The sequence below is a fragment of the Falco biarmicus genome, chromosome 5 (genome assembly GCF_023638135.1).
Source record: "Falco biarmicus isolate bFalBia1 chromosome 5, bFalBia1.pri, whole genome shotgun sequence".
NCBI classification, from domain to species: Eukaryota; Metazoa; Chordata; class Aves; order Falconiformes; family Falconidae; genus Falco; species Falco biarmicus.
Genome location: NC_079292.1, coordinates 35,013,837 through 35,033,842, shown reverse-complemented (window position 1 = coordinate 35,033,842; position 20,006 = coordinate 35,013,837). Strand labels below are relative to the sequence as shown.

The window sequence follows — 20,006 nt, the reverse complement described above, 5'->3', positions numbered from 1 at the left end:
CTCTGCTGTGCATTGGCAACATTTTGCTTATCAGATGGTCCAGTCCTTAGCACAAAATGTAACCTTGTAATAATTCTACATTAAGCATCTTTTCACTCTACATTTCTACCTCGATGATGAAGAAAATGGACCTCAAGACACTGAAATTAGATTTAATTCAGTTTCCTCCCCTCTGCAGAGACACAACAGCACTGATTTATTTCAAAAAAATAACCCCCGTTGCTGGCTTTCATACTAAATCACAATGTGCTCTAGTCATGTAACTGGATTACTGGAAGCATTAACACTAGCAATTGCCCTTTCAAGTTGAGCAACCAACAGCATTGCTAAAGGCTGGAACAAAAAGGGTCAGCCAGGGCAAAACAACAAATGTTGCTGCTCGCCCTGTATGATAAAAACTGAAAAGCAGCAACAAGCAGTAAATGCTAGTTTGAAACAAAGAGGGAGTGATATATGTGCGTTTAAAAAAAAAAAACCACCACAAAACAAAACAACAAAAAAAACCCCCAAACAAACAAAAAAACCAAACAAAACACCAAGACTCCCCTGGCAATGACATTAACATTACAACGTACTTCAGGTGACATTCAAGAGCGAGAAACAAAATGTTGAAGTGCAGAGACCTGGAAGGAGCAGGACTGTGCTTGGATTATGGCAGCCACCCTGCTGTGGGACAGCTGCCCTTTGGAGGAAGACATCTTCAAAATTTCTTAGGGTGGGATTAGTCCAAGGAGCTGTCTGACTCTCAGCACCTCAGCTTTAAAACATATGCTTCCCCAATGGCTTTTTTGGAAAGGACAACATTAAAAGCAAACCAAAAGCACTGTCCTTCAACGCATCCAGAGGCAGCTGAAGATCCCAAGCTACAAACAGCTTTCATGTCGTGATTAGCTCATGCTGTTATGCCCCCCTTTAAAGCACATATGGTTCTCAGCCAGAACAGAAGGCTTCAGAGCAGCAGCTCCATCCTAGAAATGTAGTAGCAAAGCTTCAGACCGAGGTCACTTAATGAGAACTTAATGTAGATTTAATAGGTCTTTTCTTTATGTGACTACCAATTGAAACTCTGCCTCATTTAGCTTTTAATGCAGGCACAGAGCCAGTCAACTTAAAATCAAGGTAGCCCCAGCATATTTTGCAGGTTTCTTCCATTGCAAACTGAGAACTGACTCCAGAAGTGTGCAAAGCTCTACTAAAATAACAGGCCATAAATAACAGCATCATTTAACGAAAAAATGAGGGGCCATGCATATTCTGAGTTCCTTGCACTAACAGAAAGGTTTCACTTTCACAGAGGGTGAAATAATACTTGCTATGGAAAGAGAGCAGGTACCTTTACTATGAGGCTGGCCCTGCTAGTTTACACTAGCTTGGGGCATAGGTGTATCCAGCTTGCTTGGCATCTCCTCTTCCTGATCAGTACCAGTCAGTGCTGACTGGGGACTCTGTGTACAGTTGGCATGTCCCCGGTGAAGTAAGAACGTCAGAACCTTATTTTGCTCTGATACGGACACTTACATACAACTGAATCTAGTCCACTAACTATGCTAGCCATCTAATCTCAAAGTAGGAGGTCTTGTTCATGTGGGACGCAACAAGTCCAGAGCACAGGTTTTGAGCCTAATTCCCAGATAGTATTTTTAACTGTTAAAACTTTAATGTAAGACTAATAAAATTACTAGCCTTTTTTCACCCGATTATTCTTTTCTGTGTCACTAGCCTTTGTCGCATTTGGTGCGTTCACAAGGGCAGATCTCTAGAGGTACCACCAGTGTGAGGAACGCATACAAGATCCTGAAAGACTTAGTGTGCTAACATGCCTTAATGTTGTATGCTCTATCTTCTTTCCTTGTTTGTAAAGGCCATTCTCTTTTAATCTAGCATCTTCTGTACAGAGTAATTTACAGAATTAGGCAAATAGCTGCTGATTGTAATTAGTCACATTGTTCCAGTTTAATCTTTATTAGTTCATTCTAATGAGTACGTGAGCCATTATGAATGGTTATTCTTCCCTCCAGGAAGTAGAAGGATGAACCCAGTGCTCTTCTCCATAATCAAGCAGGGCTACCTATGCAGCAGGGTGAGGCAGAGCAGTGTCTGAGCAGAGCATATACAGACTCTGCCGTGCACTCCACAGAGGACAGCTCTACTCACAGTATGTGGCTCTACTGGCACGAAGCGTGAGGATGCAGCAGGGTGGCATCAACATACAGTTCCACTGACGTGCCCTCCACTGTAGGAGGGAGAACTGCCATCACTTTTTTTGAGAATGGGAAAGATCACATACAGTTAACTGAACAAGGACGGTCCCAGCCCACAGGTCACAGAAGGAGCACGTATGGCTTACACCAACAAAAACACAGGTCCTATTCTTTGCAAGAAACAGGCTTATTTTCAAACAACTATGTAAGCATTATGGTGGATTTACTGGGGAAATAGAAATGAATGAAACCTTTGTGTCAGCCTTTTAAAAATCTCCCTGCCTCTGTAGAATTGTTCCATAAAGTACATTTTCTTGTGCCCTATGCAGAATCAGTTTAAAAACCATGCAGCAAAAGCAGTGCAAACATCAATCAAGACAAGAGGACTAAATGCACTGGAGGTAAAGGTAAGTTCTTTACCTACAGAGAGGCTATATTTTCCACGGGTTCATCAGATTGCTTGTTGATCACTGTGGGCCTATATGAAAGCAAATTCCACTGAAGTGAAGAGATTTGAGTTGTGCAGTCATTATTTAGATTTAATGACCAGCCAGACAGTGGAACACAAACTTTCGATTCCCCACATAACAATCTGTCTGTATTTACCTACAGGCATATTTATTCACAAAAAAACCCCCCAAAAAACCACCTCCAGAACCCAGAAAAAGGCACTTACCACAACAATCACATTCGTTGCAGGAATAGGAAGATTTTCTATTTCCAAATCTTGACCAGTCATAGCTAACAGATTAAGGGATGGGTCGTAGGCAGGTCTGGGGAAGGTTGATTTAACAATTATTGCAGGGTGCAACCTGCTTATTTTGGTGTGGGAAGAGGAATGGAAATTTTGTTTGGAATTCTTATAGCTGTCAGTATCCAGACTTTTCTCCACACTCTGCACATGGTGATAAATGAACACAGGCTTTCCACTCTTTCGCTGATGAATTGCCAAAAAGTGGTCATTGTCTCCAGAAAAGCAGCCTGTAGAAAGAGAAGAATAAGTTTAGAATGTCTCTCTTGGATATTCTGTAGACGGCACTGGAAATGTGACGAGATCTTTGGGTTCTGCAAGATTTGGAAAGAATATTTGTGTAATATAAGAATTCCCTTAAAAACCCACAATGCAATTTCTATAGCAATAGCTTAACACTACAGACAGTCTACTAAGTACATGAAGTGTATCACATTCTTAAACTTCTTTTTACATAGTCTTTTAAAATGTTATTTATACTTCCAGCCAGGGCAACATTTCAAAAATGATGTGCAAGAGCAGAGCACACGCTGAGCCAAGTCCAACTTTTGTATTGATATCAACTCCAATAGGAAAACATGTGCAGTCCACTTTCCAATTCACCCAGTAATAGCAAATATGAGAATTGCTGTGATCATCTTCTATATATGAGGATTTGAGGAGAAAAGGCCAAGAACCAAATCCAAAAATCAGACTTAAACACGTAAGAAAAAGAAGAAAGGTAAAGTTCAGATGCCTGAGACCATAATCATAACTCTGCATTCCTTGTTCAGCTGCTTAAATCAGGAAACATTACAGTCCCTTGTTATGACCCAGCCTTCATCAAGCATTGCCTAGCCAGCCAACAGAGCACCTGGCTCGCTACAGAGGAGATACAGGTGTGTGCATTTAGCCATACTTTGCATACCCTGATGTTGGGCACAAAGAACTCTTAGATTACATGGTTTTAATAAACTATGTATTAGTAATAAATAAGTTTTCTTTTGATAGTCAAAATACTTTCTAATTATGCCTTTACAAAAGGAACCAGAACTAAATTTCTTTTTTTTTTTAATGGCTGAAACACAGTGAATCTTCCATGCCTTTATGAAGAACAGAGCAGCTATAACAGCCCAGTTCAGCTTCTAGTCTGGAAGACGGGCTGTCCCTCTGAGCAGTAAAATAGGCAAGGATCAGCTCCTTTACAGACAAAAAGTAACTGAAACTGCATTAGTCATCTACTGGAAGAGCGCTCTGAGAAACCCACTGTGCTACAAAAGGGACTTTGTGTTCTAAGAGAAGTGAACCCAGAGAGCTTGCTCTGATCAGCCTGGAATTTCCTCTTGAGAAGCTGTTGGAGTTAATGGCAATGTTGAATTTCTGTGCTGATTTTTAGTTTAAAATATATAAAATAAATGTTATTTTAATTCTCATAATGAGCTGTGAAGAACAGTTAAGAACCAACAACATGTTTCAATTCAGGTTGAACAATAAATCATTTTGCTCTATTCAGACTGATTTTTGCCTCTGATTTTTTTGCTTCTGTAAGCAAATCAAAATAATCAGTCATTTGCACAGCTCTACCCAGTGCCCTTAGGAGATCTCAGTGTAGGTAATTACATTCTGTTGACCTCATTTCCTCGAGAAATTTCAGTTAGGAAAATCAAGGACAATACCTTATTCATGCTACAGTATTGCCAAGCATCATCGGGAAACACATTCTCTGCCATAAGCAGGTCCATGTCAGTAGGCAGTAAAGCAATTTGTAACATACATGAGCAGAAAAGCAATATGAAGAAGACAACACAGAATCCTGCATTTTGCAGTACACTTAGAAATACTCCTATAAAGTACAATGCTAAACCTAAGGCTACTCTTTTACGCGGTAAAAACACACACCGGTAATTTCCTAGATAACCACTTAGGTCACATGTGTACATCTGTTGTCAGGTTTTGATTGGGAAGATGACTGGGAGCAAGAGGGAAAAAAAAAAAAAAAGGAAACTGCAGAGTATAGTCTTAAAGGTTGCTGAATTTCAAAGCTTGTTCAGCTTGCTGGGATCTCATTAAGCTTTGTGGAGGCTGGCTTCATTGATAAAATCCTGAGGGTTTGTCTTACCTAACAATGTAAAGAGTTGTGAATGGCAAAATAAAAACAAGAAAACATCAGCACTTCCCATAGCTACCTACTTCCCACAGTCACTTCTTTTTCATGTCTTCTGATCATAGATAAATACAGGAATGTAACTACAGACACATTTGGTGACTGTGGTTCCTCTTTGCTTCCTTCATTCCTACATCCTTGTTTCTGAGGAGTTTCTCCACTGTGATTCTCCTGGAATTCTTTATATTGTACTTCCTACACACTTAAATATTTCAAATTCCCCTTTTATTTCATTTCTTTTTACTGAAAGAAGCATAAAAAAAATATAAATAAGAACTAGCCCAAATTGTGCACTGAATAGTATTAAGGTAAATCCCAAGTATGACCTCAGAGTTAATCCTGGCTGAATCCAGAGTAACACAGAAAAACATGAATAGTTTTCTTATTTTTGATAAAACAATAAAGGAAGCGGCTGAAAGGTTTGCCTGCTCATCAGTCTCATTACTTTTTAACAGCATTATCACCATTTCCCACCAAATCCCAGCAAGCTTGCTTCCATTAGAATGCTAAAAATCACACCAGCAACACAGATCCCTGCAGTGGATTCGATACATGGTCCGATGCAGCAGATTTTCAAGATGGACAACAAAATATGTTTTGGTAAAGAGCCATCCTGTAGAAATAAGAAATTAATAAGTCTAATTACACAACATACTTTTTGCACTCTCACAAATCTATTTTTACCAGCTGACAGCACAGAGGTTCAAATGCATTTCAAGAAAATTAGAAGGCTGAATTTGGGTTTTGGAGAAGTCCATGTAGCCCCAGTAGCTTAAGTAGGTTACATGCATTTAGGGTGCCCCATGTGAAAAACTTCATTGACCTCAGTAGACCTAAGTAGCCCTCATAGGATAAAGCCCCAAACACAATCAGAGTTTGGCTCCCAGACTGTGACGGATGCCTCCGGTGACCCTAACAAGCGGGCCCCCTTTGATACTACAGGGGAACGTAAAGCTTTCTCTTAAGCTCATGAAGGGGTAAAATATTCTCTCTTGACCCCCAGACTTCAGCTCTGAACACAAGCAGTATGCACCTAGGAGACACTCAGAGAAACAAGTCATTAAGAAACACCAGCACTTCTGCTACACTTCACCTCTAAATACTGCCAGTCTCCAACCCTTAAGAGAGAGAAAACTGGGATTCCTGTATCAAGTTCTACATCTATACAGAAAAAGCAAATGCTCCTTTGTGGTCACCAGGGAAACCATGAGAAGCTATGAAGAACTGAAGTATGACAGCAAAAAAGTGATTTTGGTGCCTGTTAAGCTTCAGATATCCCAACACATGCAGAAATTCAGAAAATGAGGCTTAGGACAAGGCTCAAAAAAATAGAATTCCTAGAGGTATCTCTTCCATAAGCTTAGCAAACCGGATCCTAAAGTGAGTTTTGATATTCTGCTCACACTACTCTGTCTGAACTCTACTGCCAAATGTAGTTATTCATGACTGACTTGTAATATTCACCCAGTGCTGATATCACCCTTTAACTAAAATAATTTTATTCTACCTCCTAAAATTCCCTCCCCTCAAATGTATTTATAAAGAATTATAGTTTATTCTGCCTTGGCATTGAGGACAATAGACTAGATGTTCAGACTGTGATTCCACGCTATTTCTTCTAATCAAAAAGACTCTGAGTCTTCACCTATTTCTAAGTCACCTATAGCTTTACCTGTAGCTAAGTATAGCAATTTTTATGTCAGTGGAAAATATTATTTCATTATTTTTTCCAAAATGAACAATAATCCATGGTTACTTTCAAACTCACATCAGACCTTCTCTTTGCAGCAGGTTTGTATGTATCTTTGCTCCTGGAAGTCCACCTACCCTTCCTCCTTGTAGATCATCTCACCTTATAACCATTCCTGTTCCCCTCAGTAACAGATGCTGCACTGTGACTTTATACTGGTATGATTTGTTGATTCTGTCTTCCAGTTCTTCTGTCTTTACAATGTAGTGATTGGTCATCACTCTTTTTATTAGGCTTTAGCTCCTGATGAATATTGTTAGAGGTCTTCCTCTGTTCTTTATCTGCTGGTTGACTTTTCCTTCTTCCTTCCACATGCTGCTCCTACTTTTCCTTATAACTTTTTTTTTAACAAAAAAAGCCTGCCTTGATCTTGCTTCCATGTTCCTTCACTGTAACCCCCCTCTCTAATTTGGCTTCTCCTATACAACAGTATTCTCCTTCCTCCAAATTTCAGATTATCTTTAGTTGCATAGCCAGTCGCTGGAGCTTTGCTTCTAAAAACTGTACCAACTGAAACACCTCATCTGTTAAAGTGCAGCGAGAAGATTCAGGGTGATGTAGAATGCATGCTTTATACATCTGAACATCTTCACTGTTTGTACTGATTTCAGTATTTCTACCATTGCCACCAGTTGCCATATTTGTCTTCATCATCTATCCTGAAAGGAAAATTGGAAATATTTCGATAAAACTCCATTCTGCTGGTTCCAGCTGTTCTGCTTTCTGTGTTCACTTGATTTTCTTAGATGTCTACAGAAACATACAAGATAAAACAATTTATGTTCTAAATGAAAAAGAAAAAAAAGATAATCCAATCTACAGAAGAATGATGGAGAATGGATCAGTAGAAGTCCATGCGAAATACCCATATGGTCCCAGTATATGGGAAGCACAAAATCTTCTCATGATAATAGATGGGTAAATCACAAGAATGTTAGATAGCACACGCTACTGAGCCTGTCTTACACTACAAATTTGTATTATATATGCAGAAATGAAAGTCTACAATAAATGGTAAATCTGATGTGAAAGATGTTGTGGGCACTTTTGACTGCCCCAGTTGGCCTCTGCTTAACAGAGAAATCCTAAGGTTCTTCTAGACTGTCTTGACTCCCTGAGTAGTCTCAGACAGTTGACATTTTATTTTAAAGCAGCCTGCCAGAAAATTGGTAAGACTCCCAATTCTCAAATACCTTCACTTTCTCCAAAATAGATAAAAAACTTCAAGATAATCAACATCCATTAGAAAGTAACATAGCACGGTTTTCTTTTTTTAAAACATAAAAATATTACCATTTTACAGGGGTTTTTTAACCTCACATTCTCTAGAGTCAGAGACCAGAGCCTTATTTGACTGGAAAAGGAGAGTCCCAGTGGGACATAAGATTCTTTTGTAAAACTGATAGGGCCAAGATAATGGTGTCTAAAGTCTTAGTGTGTGTCTGGAAAAACAATTTGAGGTCATTGTCTTAAGTCTGTTATTTGTTTTAATCTGAACAAATTAGATTCATAACAAGGCAAGTTCCTGAACATTCCCATTATCTGTAATGAGAGGTATACTGTATATTTACTGCTTCTAAGAAGTGCAGTCACCCCAAATCCATCCACAGAACTGCTGTGCTAGACCCAATTAGTAAGTAAAATGCACAAATGAATATAGACACATAGTGCATATGCTTTAAAACTCAATACTGTAACTAGCTTTATAATAACACTGAAGTCTGTTTATAGTTACAGGTATCTTAGTATATTACACTGCTTGAGATTTTCCCGCTAACAAGCTGGAAATTGGAGGAAAAAAGACAGAAAATGTAGAGTCATTTCATAAGAGAAAAACATGCTGAAACTTGACTGATTGGTTTCAAAGATACATTTAATTCAAATTTCATTTGAGTTACAATACTTAATGCTGTTGCCAAATAATTTCACATTTTCACTAAAAAGACCTGCTAAACTTTGGTAATTAAATTTCATACCCTCAGGTCCCCCATGCTTTTTTCCTTTCTGTTCAGCTCACCATTCTGAAAGATGCTCTTTGTCCTATACAACCTTTCTTCACACCCTGTAAACCAGCCTCAGACTTTGGCCAGGCATGGTCTTTATCACCTCTTGCACAGTGGTTCACCTCTTCTTGAACAGGCACCCAGGGTCACTGTGAGAGGCAGGTCAATGTACTTATGCAGACCATTGATCAATCCTCTCCAATAATGCCAATGTTCTAACAGATTCATTGCCTGCCTCTTTTTAGTCCATTGAAATGGAAACAGACTCACACCCTGCAGAGCAGAATTCGCAGTTCTCTCTTGTCCATAGAAGGGCCAAATAAATGCTGGCCCAGAGAAAGGGGAATGCTAAAATGCTTAATGTCATGCTAGCCATTCCTGAGCATGGCTCTAACTCTCAGGAGTCCTGATGACAAAGATGCTAAGGGAAGTGCTCACTACTGGTAATTACTAGACACAGGATAAACACTACTATAGGTTTAAAAGATTTCTGTCTTCTCTGGGCTGTGAGGGCAGCCTTCTGACGCAAGCAACAGGATCTTCCTTTGGCTGTGACTTTAAAAGATACAAAATATATTGCTTTTATACCTTTTTCATCTGTCTTACTGGAAGAAAAAAAAAAAACCAACTAAAACACATCAGAGGAATCAACATATCTGGTGGGAAATAAAAATGTTTTACAGGAAGTTGAAAGCACAAATGAAAAGAAAAGCTCTCTGGTGGCAATATGCCTTGCATCTGTACTGACTAGTTAAAAATATGTCTTACTGTCAGCATAGTAGTACATCAATCAAATCTAAATCTCATTAGGATAGGCTATGCAGTTTTAGCTAAACACAAACTACTGTTCATCTTTAGCAAGGTGGACCAAAAATCACTACCAATAAAATGCAGTTAAACAGTGGCTAGAATATGACTTCAACATTAGCTGGATAACAGAGCATACTTTCAAAAGTGCTTTTGTGAGGCAAATCAGGCAAACCCGAAAGGTGAAAAATATTAATCCACTTGCTGGTTTGATAGCACGTACATGAAGCAACATGTTGGAAGTTTTGGAACTGGCAAAAGAATTCATCTGAGAAAATACTTTCATACATACCACAGCCCTTGTAGCAGAGGGACTTGCAGGCTTGTGACTGTTTCCATCATTCAAAGAATAATGTCAAAACACAAAGCCTGATCAGATCCTTCCTTCACAACACAGCTTCCTCTTCAGACAAAACCCATTAGAGCAATACAAATGAAGCTATTCCTCACCCAAAGTAGGCTGCTAGACCTAATGAACTTTCATCAGGCATACTCCTGCGTAGCTTCTCACACCCTCCTTCAGCTAGAATTTCTCAGCTCTATTACATTCAAAGCTTTGCTCTTGAACAAAGATGAAGCTCACCTTACACATGTAAGCAAAGCTGAGAGTTTATTGTTAGCATAATTACAATCTTAATCTAATTCAAGCAGCACTGTTAGTCTAGATCTAACTTTTATAGAAAACAAAGAATAATAATACAGGAAAAGTCACAATAATAGCAATAATGCAATTAAAATTATCTATCCCTTTCGCTGAATGTAAGGTTCACACACCCACACCCACACTCTGCTTCTCTGGGTCCTAAGGTCAGCGTTTTCACACTAGTGTTGGCAATGGGGCAATGTTAGGAGTTTTCAGCACCTGGAGTCCTTTGCCAGAAGGAATATGATGTTTGTGCTGGTGGATTCTTCTTCCTCCTCTCTTCTTCCTTCCTCTTAGGGCCATACGTATATATATTTGTTTGCTAACAGGCATTTACACCTTTTTCTTTCTTCAATTGGTCTGCAGCTCCAGGTTACATTTAAATTTACTATAAAAGGTGCGAAGTACGCATGCTAGATACTATTTCTTTGCTCTCTTTGTTAACCCCTAAAACCAGTTTTCTCAAGCTCCAGGTCTGCATTTTTACCTATTACTGAGCTTTTTATAGCACGGGGTCTTCAGTGCCCAGCCTGTGCCCCATCTCTTAACACCCCACACCTGCACTCCATGCTGCATCCCATGCCTCTGCACTCAGTGCCTCTGCTGTTCTACCAAACCTGTATTACTGCTACCTGTATAAAGTAGAGTTGTACCATGAAAAAATAAAAAAGATTTGAACAGCTATAGATGCTTGGTCAATTAGAGAAACTGCTGACAGAGCTAAACCGAGTAAAACAGGCAGGACAAGGGAAGACTGGGCACAGCAGGTCTGATAAGCCCCAGTCATGAGGCCTTGCAAACTCGGCACAAAGCTTATGGCTTTGTCACTGGCAATGGCAGCGCCATACTACATGGCTACAAGGTCACAGTCCTTCATAGAATCACACACAGAATCACAAGATGGTCAGGGTTGGAAGGGACCTCTGGAGATCATCTAGTCCAACCCCCTGCTACAGCAGGTTCACCTACAGCAGGTTGCACAGTCGTGTCCAGGCAGGGTTTGAATGTCTCCAGAGAAGGAGACTCAACCTCTCTGGGCAGCCTGTTCCAGTGGAAAGGCTCTACACTTTCCTAGCTAGGTCCAGTCATCAAAAGGCCAGCCCTTTTGCAGCACAGTGCCCATGACATGTCAAAATTCAGAGCAAGTAACCTACACCAGAGCTAAGCAAGCATAGAACAAGACAACTGTAAAAAACTGGAAAAATAGTTTGATTTCCCCTTAAACAAAATGTTCAGAACTTTTGACCAAAACAAAAAATTGACACAAAATCAATTAATACAAAATGTTTGCATGTATATACTGTTCATTTTTCTATGTGTGTTTGTGCATGTGAGAGCAACAAGCACATGCACACACATGTGAGCATGTGAGAGCACCCCCAAGAGAGGGAGGAAGTACACACAAGGTGGGTGGGGGAGTGATGATTGCAAGGAATTTTTTTCCTTTTCTAATAAACAATCCACTGAAAATAGAGACAACTGCAAATTCATTTTTGCTGAATTTATCCTTTTCAGTAGGGAAAAAAAATATGCCCTGGCCAAAAATATCCACAGTTACATGAATTTGAATTCAGCACAAGTGGTATGTTTCTTCAAAAAGACGCTTTGCATCTCATTTTATGGGCCTGCTGCCAGATATGTCAATAATGAAACTGGATACCACAGACCATTGATTTCACTAGGTCTACTCATGGGAATTAAGAGATGAGACATTGGTCCCAAAGGCACTTAAGTATTCTGCCATACTTATGCCCTGGCACTAATGTACCAAATCCATCTATACTAATGTATAGTCTCACATCAGACTTTTTTTTCTCAGAAGGTGTGAGAAAGTGCTGCATCAATTTGCTAATTTTGTGTTTACTGTCATTTTCCAAGTGAAGGTTGAGGCTAATTTCTGCTATGCATAACACGGATGTAAATATATAGTAACTCTACGAAATACATAATATCTCCATGGGAATCAGTAGCTGGTATGAAGGGGAGTCAAGTTCAGTCTCAAATTTTTGGCTGGGTGTTTTTTTGCAGTAACACTGCTCTAGGAAATCACACTGAGGATTTCTGAACAGATCTTATTAAGCTTCTCCAAGTGCTTACCCCAAAGGCATGCCGAAAATCCCACAGAACAATGACTGCTTCATGGAGTAAGAGCCCTACCCCTCCTTCTAGTTCCCCACATCAAGCCTCACAACATCCCTGTGGCAGGGGACCACCACCAAACATGACCACCCACTGCTATCTCATTAGCCTCCTTCTAGAGCGACACACTCCTCCAAGAGCCCAATTCATATTTTTTCAACAAGTTTCCTGCTTCACTCTCCAGAGATGCTGGAACCAGCCTTTGCTGTCTAAGATGTTTCAGTCTTCTCGTAATACAACAAATGAAATTAGGGAGGGATTTCAAGATCACAAATCTCAGTAATTTCCTAACGGATGCACTGAACATGAACCTATCATAGAAGACGATGTCTTTCATAATTATGAATAGCAAGAATTTCCACATGTAAAAACATGACAAGAGTCTCTATTCCAACTAAATACTTCCTTAAAAATATGAAGTCAGATACTGAATTATAAAACTATTTCTCCCCAACAGAACCTTTAAAGAGGCAGATGACTACCCTCTGATTATCCATGAGTCTACTAATAAAAGGCACAAATGTCTATTCTAGTAAAAACACCCACTCATGGCCAGCAATATGTTTCTAAAGAAGGCAATTATAAGTACCAGCTTCATTTAGGTTATGTTAGTGTAATGAAGCAGAATTCCAATACATTTTTAAAATCAATATCTCCTTCACATTCACTCTAAATGTATTTAGAAAGTAGCATTATTCACTCATTAGTATGAGGTTACTGAAATGGATCTGATTGCAAATGCATTTTGTGCAGATCTCACCTCAACCCCAGAAATACAGTCCCCAGATTTTCTTATTTTTGCGACAGAGCTTGTGCATTTTATAGGGAACAGGCCCCCCAACACTTAAGTAGAAACCACAGTCCACTCAAGTAATTTCCAACCTTGAGAATACCACACAGTGTATGTTTGACCAGGAATGCTGAAGTACTAGTCTCTGCTCAGCAGAACTTAGTACATTCACCTGGGGACTTTGGTAACAATTAACTGAGAACCAGTCATAAATATAAATACATAAACATATAAATATGTATGTCATATATGTACACACAACATACATATATATATACACACACATATTTTCATAACGTATGTTTCTACACCTAGTGAATTCTACCCAAAGGAGTTTTAGTTCATGGTCAAAGAATTTCCGTCTTGATATAAGCAATCCTCATGTTACTCCAGCATTGCCCCAAGAAGATAAAGTGCCGCTATTTCCTACCTACTATTTACCTGATTCCGCTGACGGGCTTGGGGGTTGAGGGTGAGACAAGGATCTACATGCTTCCTCTCTGAAAAGGCTAGTAGGGAGCTATTGGTCTATACTGACTTAAGGTTGTTGATGTACCTCTTTACTGATGAAAATAATAACATGAGGTAATAGAAGCCCATAGCAAGCTAGTGTAAGGCCTTTGCTCAAGAAACCATGGCTTAATGACCTAACCAAACCTTCAGTTGTCAACTTCTTGCTTTTCCAGGACCACGCTTTGTTCATCTTAAAAGCAAATTCTACAAAAATGTTCTGTTAGCGATTTTTAATACAAGGCAGGTGGTGGGTTGATACGGTGATTATTAACTAAGGTTTTTTCTAGCTTAGTTGATTTTCCAAGCTTCTTTCCTGTGACTGGATATTTAATTAATCATATATTTTAATTCTGTTCATGAAATGTGGTAAAGAAGAAAATGAGGTGAAATAGTTAATTAGTTGAGTAATCTGGATGACTCAAATAGCTCTCTAATTACAAGTTAGTCTAATGCATCACTTTGTGTTTTTGCTACCACCTGCCATTCTTTTACAAGGAAACAATGCTTCCCTAGTCATCTTGGGAGACATTAGGTTTTAATTCAAGAACATGTATTAGATCATACTAACTAAAAAAAAAGAGTATAAACTGGCTGTCATGCACTCTTTCATGCAATGCATAACGTAAGTTGAAAGTTCATGTTGACCTGTAATCAGTCACTAGAGGTTTAGGTCTTCATCCAACAGCAAGCTCTATACAGGTTGATTACTTCACCTGCTGCACTCAGCAGAAGGGACGAATTCTGTTTTCAGAGATGCACACACAAGTGTCTTCGATTTCAGAAAACAATATAAGGGTATACCAACAGCACAACTAGATTTAATTTTCTGTTTACACAGCTGTCGTGCTTTATGGGAATCAGTATCTGAATCAACTTAGTAGGCAGTACCTTTTTAAGCACAGGAATATTTCTGATCATATTTTTGACAAGAATATTTTCCATTTTTTGTGTGAATACATATGTGGCTATTGTAACACAATAGTAGTAGAATCATCCTTCCATAGGAAACCAGATTTCCTATATGACATTCATTGCCTTTTCATTACAAAGCACTATTTAAATACATTAGAGAATGAATCCTTTTTGCTGTGGCATTAGCTCAAGTCAATGCAGACTTATGTTTTCTCTAAAATCTATTATCACCAACTGATATCAAGGGAGATTTTGTTAATGTCTGCTGACAGTGTCTGTAGCATTCCCGAGAAACATGTCTCATATAAATTCAGCCTCAGAACAAAAAAGCCAAGCAGTTTCCACCCCATTACAAAAAAAAATTACATTTGGGATATCATTTGTGACGTAGCACTAGTGGCAAGTGGAATGCATTTTGTGATTCCACATGAACCAAGGCTGCAAAATCACTGTCAATAATTCACATAATTCATAAGTTTAGGCTATACATAAAAGATGTCCATAGTGGTAGCCTGTGTAAGATGAAATTCTCTACTTGCATCAGATGAAATACAGAAATCTTAACAGTTTAAGCTTGCTGTTTTATTTCATTATTGTGACATCTTCAATGACTTCCAACAGAGCAAGTTATGTCCAGCCCTGCCTTAGAGGAAGCACAGTTGTTGCACCCAACTGGAGCTGTGCCCAATACACAAAGGGTGAATTCAGCCCCTGTCCATCCTGTGCTGCCTTCACTGAAACAATTATTTTCCAAGATTGCCCAGGGAACAAAGTAACACCATATAAACATATATTTTCCTCCCTTTTTCTCATTATTAGAGACACTTTCATAATAAAGGGCAAGCTTTGTTTGCAAGCATTCCCAGCACATTAATGAAAAACTTGGTAAGGAAAGTAAATGGCTTACTGGCAGGGTATAGACCCAGTTCCCATTAGTAGGGTGGAAGGACGAAGCATCGAAACTAATGTGAAGTGCACTATTAATAGATGATATATTGAGATTAGAAGGCATGTACACTAATTTTGCACAGGTGATCGTTTTAATACATGTTGTAAAAGAGCTATCTAAAAGCAGCTTAAGGCTTTTGTTAAAATGGATCACGGAATGCTCCCTAGCTTTCAGTCGATAACCCCTTGCACATACAAGTATAAGGCATAACAGCGTGAGCTTCCTAACTACAGTTATAAAGGAAAGAGGCTCCTGAGATTTTATGAAGAGTAGCTTAATATTCCAGGGCAATAAAATATAACAGAGGCAAACCACTTCTCCTGACAACAGAATGCAGCGCCCACTTCCTGATGTACAAACAACTATTTTCATAACACAGCTTATTTGGGGGGGGTGGGGGATGCGGGGATGGAATACATGTCTGTGCGCTGCTTCCATATTAAGAGAAACACGAAGTCCAATTCTTACTTTCAATGATTCTGCAGTAAGATGATGCAAATTAGTTGTCTCTTAAAAATCTCTCCTGAAAACAACATTCCCGGGAGCGGAAGAATTATTACCTGTGCATTTAGTTGTTGCTCTCAATTAAACTTCAGTGAAGTTACAAGCAGGGTGCAACAGCCATTTGCTACTTCAGAAGCAGCTTGCCGTAAATGATGAAACAAAGAAACTCTTCGGCTCTACCGATTGAGAACTTAACTCGATTATACGGTCACCCGAGATTTATTTCCTTCCCAAGAGTATATATGCTTAAGTCCACACAGGGGAGAGAGAGAGAGACCCTGAACAAACACCCCGTTTTTCATGACGTGCCCAAGGTTTACGCCAGAAATACAAGCCACGACTATCAGAATGCAACCGGCGGCGGAACTTGGCGCCGGCGCTGGCGGCCCCCCGCACCTGTGAGGCAGCACGCGCGCTGCCAGCCAAGCAGCGGGTGCGTGCCCCCCGCCGCACCGCACCGCGCAGCCCAGCGCCCGCCGCCGCAGCCGCAATTCCCCCTGCGAAACCCTGCTGCCGCGAGCCCTCCGCCCGCCCGGCGGTTTAAAAAGCCACCAAATGTTAAGCAGGAGAAAGAGGGACCGAGAGGCGGGATTTGCTCGCGCTGCCCCAGCCGCCGGCCGGGTCGCCGCGATCCGGGGCCGGGGTGGGGGCGCCGCTCCGCGGGGCGCGGGGCTCGCCCGCCGCCCGCCCCGCCGCCGCCCGCTGTCCGCGGTGCTGAAAGGCGCTCGCGCCGCCCGCCGCTGCCCGGCCGGGGCCGGCGGCCGTCACCCCGGCGCGCGCCGAGCCCCCGCGGGGCCGCCCCCCCGCCACAGCCACAACAGGTGCGCCGGCGGGTGCCCGCCGCCCGCCCCGCCCCGCCCCGCCGCCCGGCCCCGGCCGCCCCCCTCACCTGCGGCGCGGAGGTGGAGCAGGAGGCACAGCGCCCGGAGGCACGCGGCCGCCCGCCGCATGGTGCGAGCCGCGCTGAGGGGAGCCGCGCTGAGGGGAGCCGAGCCGAGCCGAGCCGAGCCGAGCCGAGCCGAGCCGGGCAGCGCCGCGCCGCCGCGTCCCGCTCCCCCCGCCTCCGCCAGTGAGCATGCCTGGGAGCGGGCTGCGCATGCGCAGCGCCGCACGGGCGGGCGGCTGCCCTGACCTGCCGCCGCGGCGCCGCCTGAGGCGAGGGGCGAGTCGGGGCGGCGGGAAGCGGCGACGGCTGGGGGTGGGTGGAAGATCGCCCGCTCGCCGCCGGGAGACGGGCTTGTGGAAGGGAGAGACCTCCCGTTCCAGCCGCACTACGGGCAGGAGGCGGCAGCGAGGGGGGCGGCTTCTCCCTCAGCGCCCTGCTGAAGCAGCGGTCGGGGCTCGCCGGGCCGCGGAGCGGTGGGGTTTGCGGTTCCCCGGTACCGCAGCGCTGGTGAGGCTCGTCCCGGTAGATGTGGCATGTCTGGGAGGGCCACGGCGAGGTGTGGTTTTGTGTGTGCAGTGGAGCCGATCCTCCCCTTCGATATACTGCGAAACGCCTTGTGTTGTAAAATAAGCAGTTAGCGGAAATTGTGTGATGGAAGTCATGGCTGATACAGGAGTAAAGTAACGTTTGCTTGAGACCTGCTGAACTCTGGCAAGTGGTTCAGACCAGGCTGATGCAACACGTACTCGGGAGACACTTAGCAATTGGATTGCATGGGTATCAGCGACCCACATAAAGAGGCCAGATGTGAAACAGAACTGTAACAAGATCGTTTTCTAAAGTTGAGCTTAATTGATCAAAAGGGTCACTGGAGGCTAACCTTGAGGGGAAGCAGCAGATGGGTCACCCAGCAAAAGTGATCCATCTACAGCCTATTGCAGGATGTGGCAAGCAGCGTACACGCACCATCAGGCCTGCAGCTGAAATGATGCATCCTAAGTAGAAAATAACAAAGGAGATTAACAGAGCTTGCATGCTTCTAACTGGCTTTGAATGAACCTTTGTGGAAATCTTCACATAAAGATGGGAAGGGCTGCACTGGGCCTGATATCTAGATGCAACTGCATGTGTGACTGTATGTATGCAAATGAGCTTCCTTTGCCAGCCCCCACACGGCTGTTCACATACATACAGCCAGGTCGTTCGCTTGACAGCAGCATAAATGAAAAAAGGCTTAGGCTGGAAGACAGCACTTGATCTTGAGCTCTGCCCAATATGGGGAATTAAAATGATCAAGGGGATTTTTGAACAAGGAGTGGTATTTGAGCCCTGTCATCTCAGTAATATCTCTTGTAGGTATTGTGCCTCAGATGCCCTGCTAAGTAGTGAGATTTCTGCTGCTTCCTCTACTGAGATGATAATTTGCTGTGGGTATACACAAATTGCAGCACATCCTGTTCCAGTTTAATCTTATTAGTTCTGACTACTAGAAATGAAAGCTAAAAGAAGTCTATCCATGCGATGCACCCCACTTGTGTCCCCACAACTACAGTTCCAATGTGCCCAGGACATATAGGAAAAACAAGTAGGGCACTGTACTTACTTCCCTCAGTGAGTGGTGCAGTGCAAATTACGATTTAGCCAACTTCTGGAGAAAGACAAAAGAAAAATTTACTTACAGTCCTCTGATGTTTTGTTACTGTCAACAAGTCATCGCCTTTGTGTGTTCTAGGTAAGGATTTAGGGTCAAATATGTCAATAGGATAACTCCACTGAAGCTAATGGTATTGATTTGTGCCCATGTGGTTACAGATGAGGCAGCTGTGGTTTCATATGATTGAGCACTGTAGCAATAGCTACTCACCTCACTTGCAGAGCCCTAAGGCGCAAAGACCAAATGACTCACCACTACTCTGGTAAGAAAATTGTTTTCCACTCGGAAAATGTCTTGAGATACGGTTTTGAGCCCACATCCAAGAAAACTTTTAGGCTTCCAACTCATACTTAAGATGAATTCAACGGGAAGCTAAGGCTAAATAATTCGCTGAATTTTATATCAATGCATCCTTTTCAAAGGCAGTCTTGTCAATGCAAAATGGAAGCATTACTGTGGAGTGGGAAGCTGTTACACAGAAAGCGAGCTAACACATGTTGCATCAGCTTGAATTCTCTAGCATCACTGATTTTTTATTTATTTTTTTATTTCCAAATATAGAACATAATATTAACACAGTGGAGATCACTGGTGTGTGACTTACTCTAATATAGTGTATTATGTTGAGAGCTGAATTAAGTGTTCAGCTGAATGCTGAGTGTTACCAATATTTGTGAGGTAAATAGTATGGGATATTACTAATTCTTTTCAATGTTTTTTCCATAGTACCTTCTTCTCTTACGATGTGACAGACTGAGTATGCTGCTGAGAAGTCACTCAATATCGGTTACAGTTAACAGAGACTAGTCCAAGTGTTGGGAGTTCTTGCTGTTTCCCTGCTCTGTCATGCTGACTAGGACATCTTCCTTGTCTGGGAATCATTTAGCACTCTACTTCCATTGACAAATTGCTTTAAGAGGAAGCTAAAACAATGAAAGCCAAATTGAAAACCAGTCTTCAGTTTAACAGGGCAGCAATTAGCATAGATTGGTAAGCACAGAATATACCTGAAGAAGAGAGAATCACACTTTTGTCTGAGACTAATAATATGGATGCTCATATCTGTTGTCCCTTGACAAGGGAAGACTGAAGCACTGTGTAGTAATAAATGAAAGCAGGTTGGAGGAGGAGGAGGGGTGAAGAGGAGGTTATATGCATAGATCAAAGGATTCTTTGGAAAGATGAATGCAAATCAGAAAAATAACTACTTTTTGGTGTGTGCATGTGTGTGTATAAAGTGATCTCAGCAGAGGAAAGCTCATGATATGTACGATTAGATCTCACGCTAAATTATATTGCTAGGATGGGAAGAGGGGTGCTTTTAACACAGTGCGGAAAGGTAACTGCTACAGGAGAAGTGT

General features: G+C 41.7%; 1 protein-coding gene across 2 annotated transcripts in view; it reads right to left on the bottom strand.

Moving 5' to 3' along the window:
* The window catches only part of PTPRR (protein tyrosine phosphatase receptor type R), a 148,351-nt gene extending 131,229 nt beyond the window's left edge, over positions 1-17,122 (bottom strand). For both annotated transcript variants that reach the window (XM_056341609.1, XM_056341610.1), the window contains exons 1-2: positions 16,995-17,122; positions 2,878-3,182 (exon numbers count right to left, since the gene is read on the bottom strand). In XM_056341609.1, coding sequence (XP_056197584.1) covers positions 2,878-3,182; positions 16,995-17,055 — 366 coding nt within the window. In that variant the 5' untranslated portion in view covers positions 17,056-17,122. The remainder of the gene's footprint in view (positions 1-2,877; positions 3,183-16,994) is intronic.
* Positions 17,123-20,006: the final 2,884 nt, after the last annotated feature.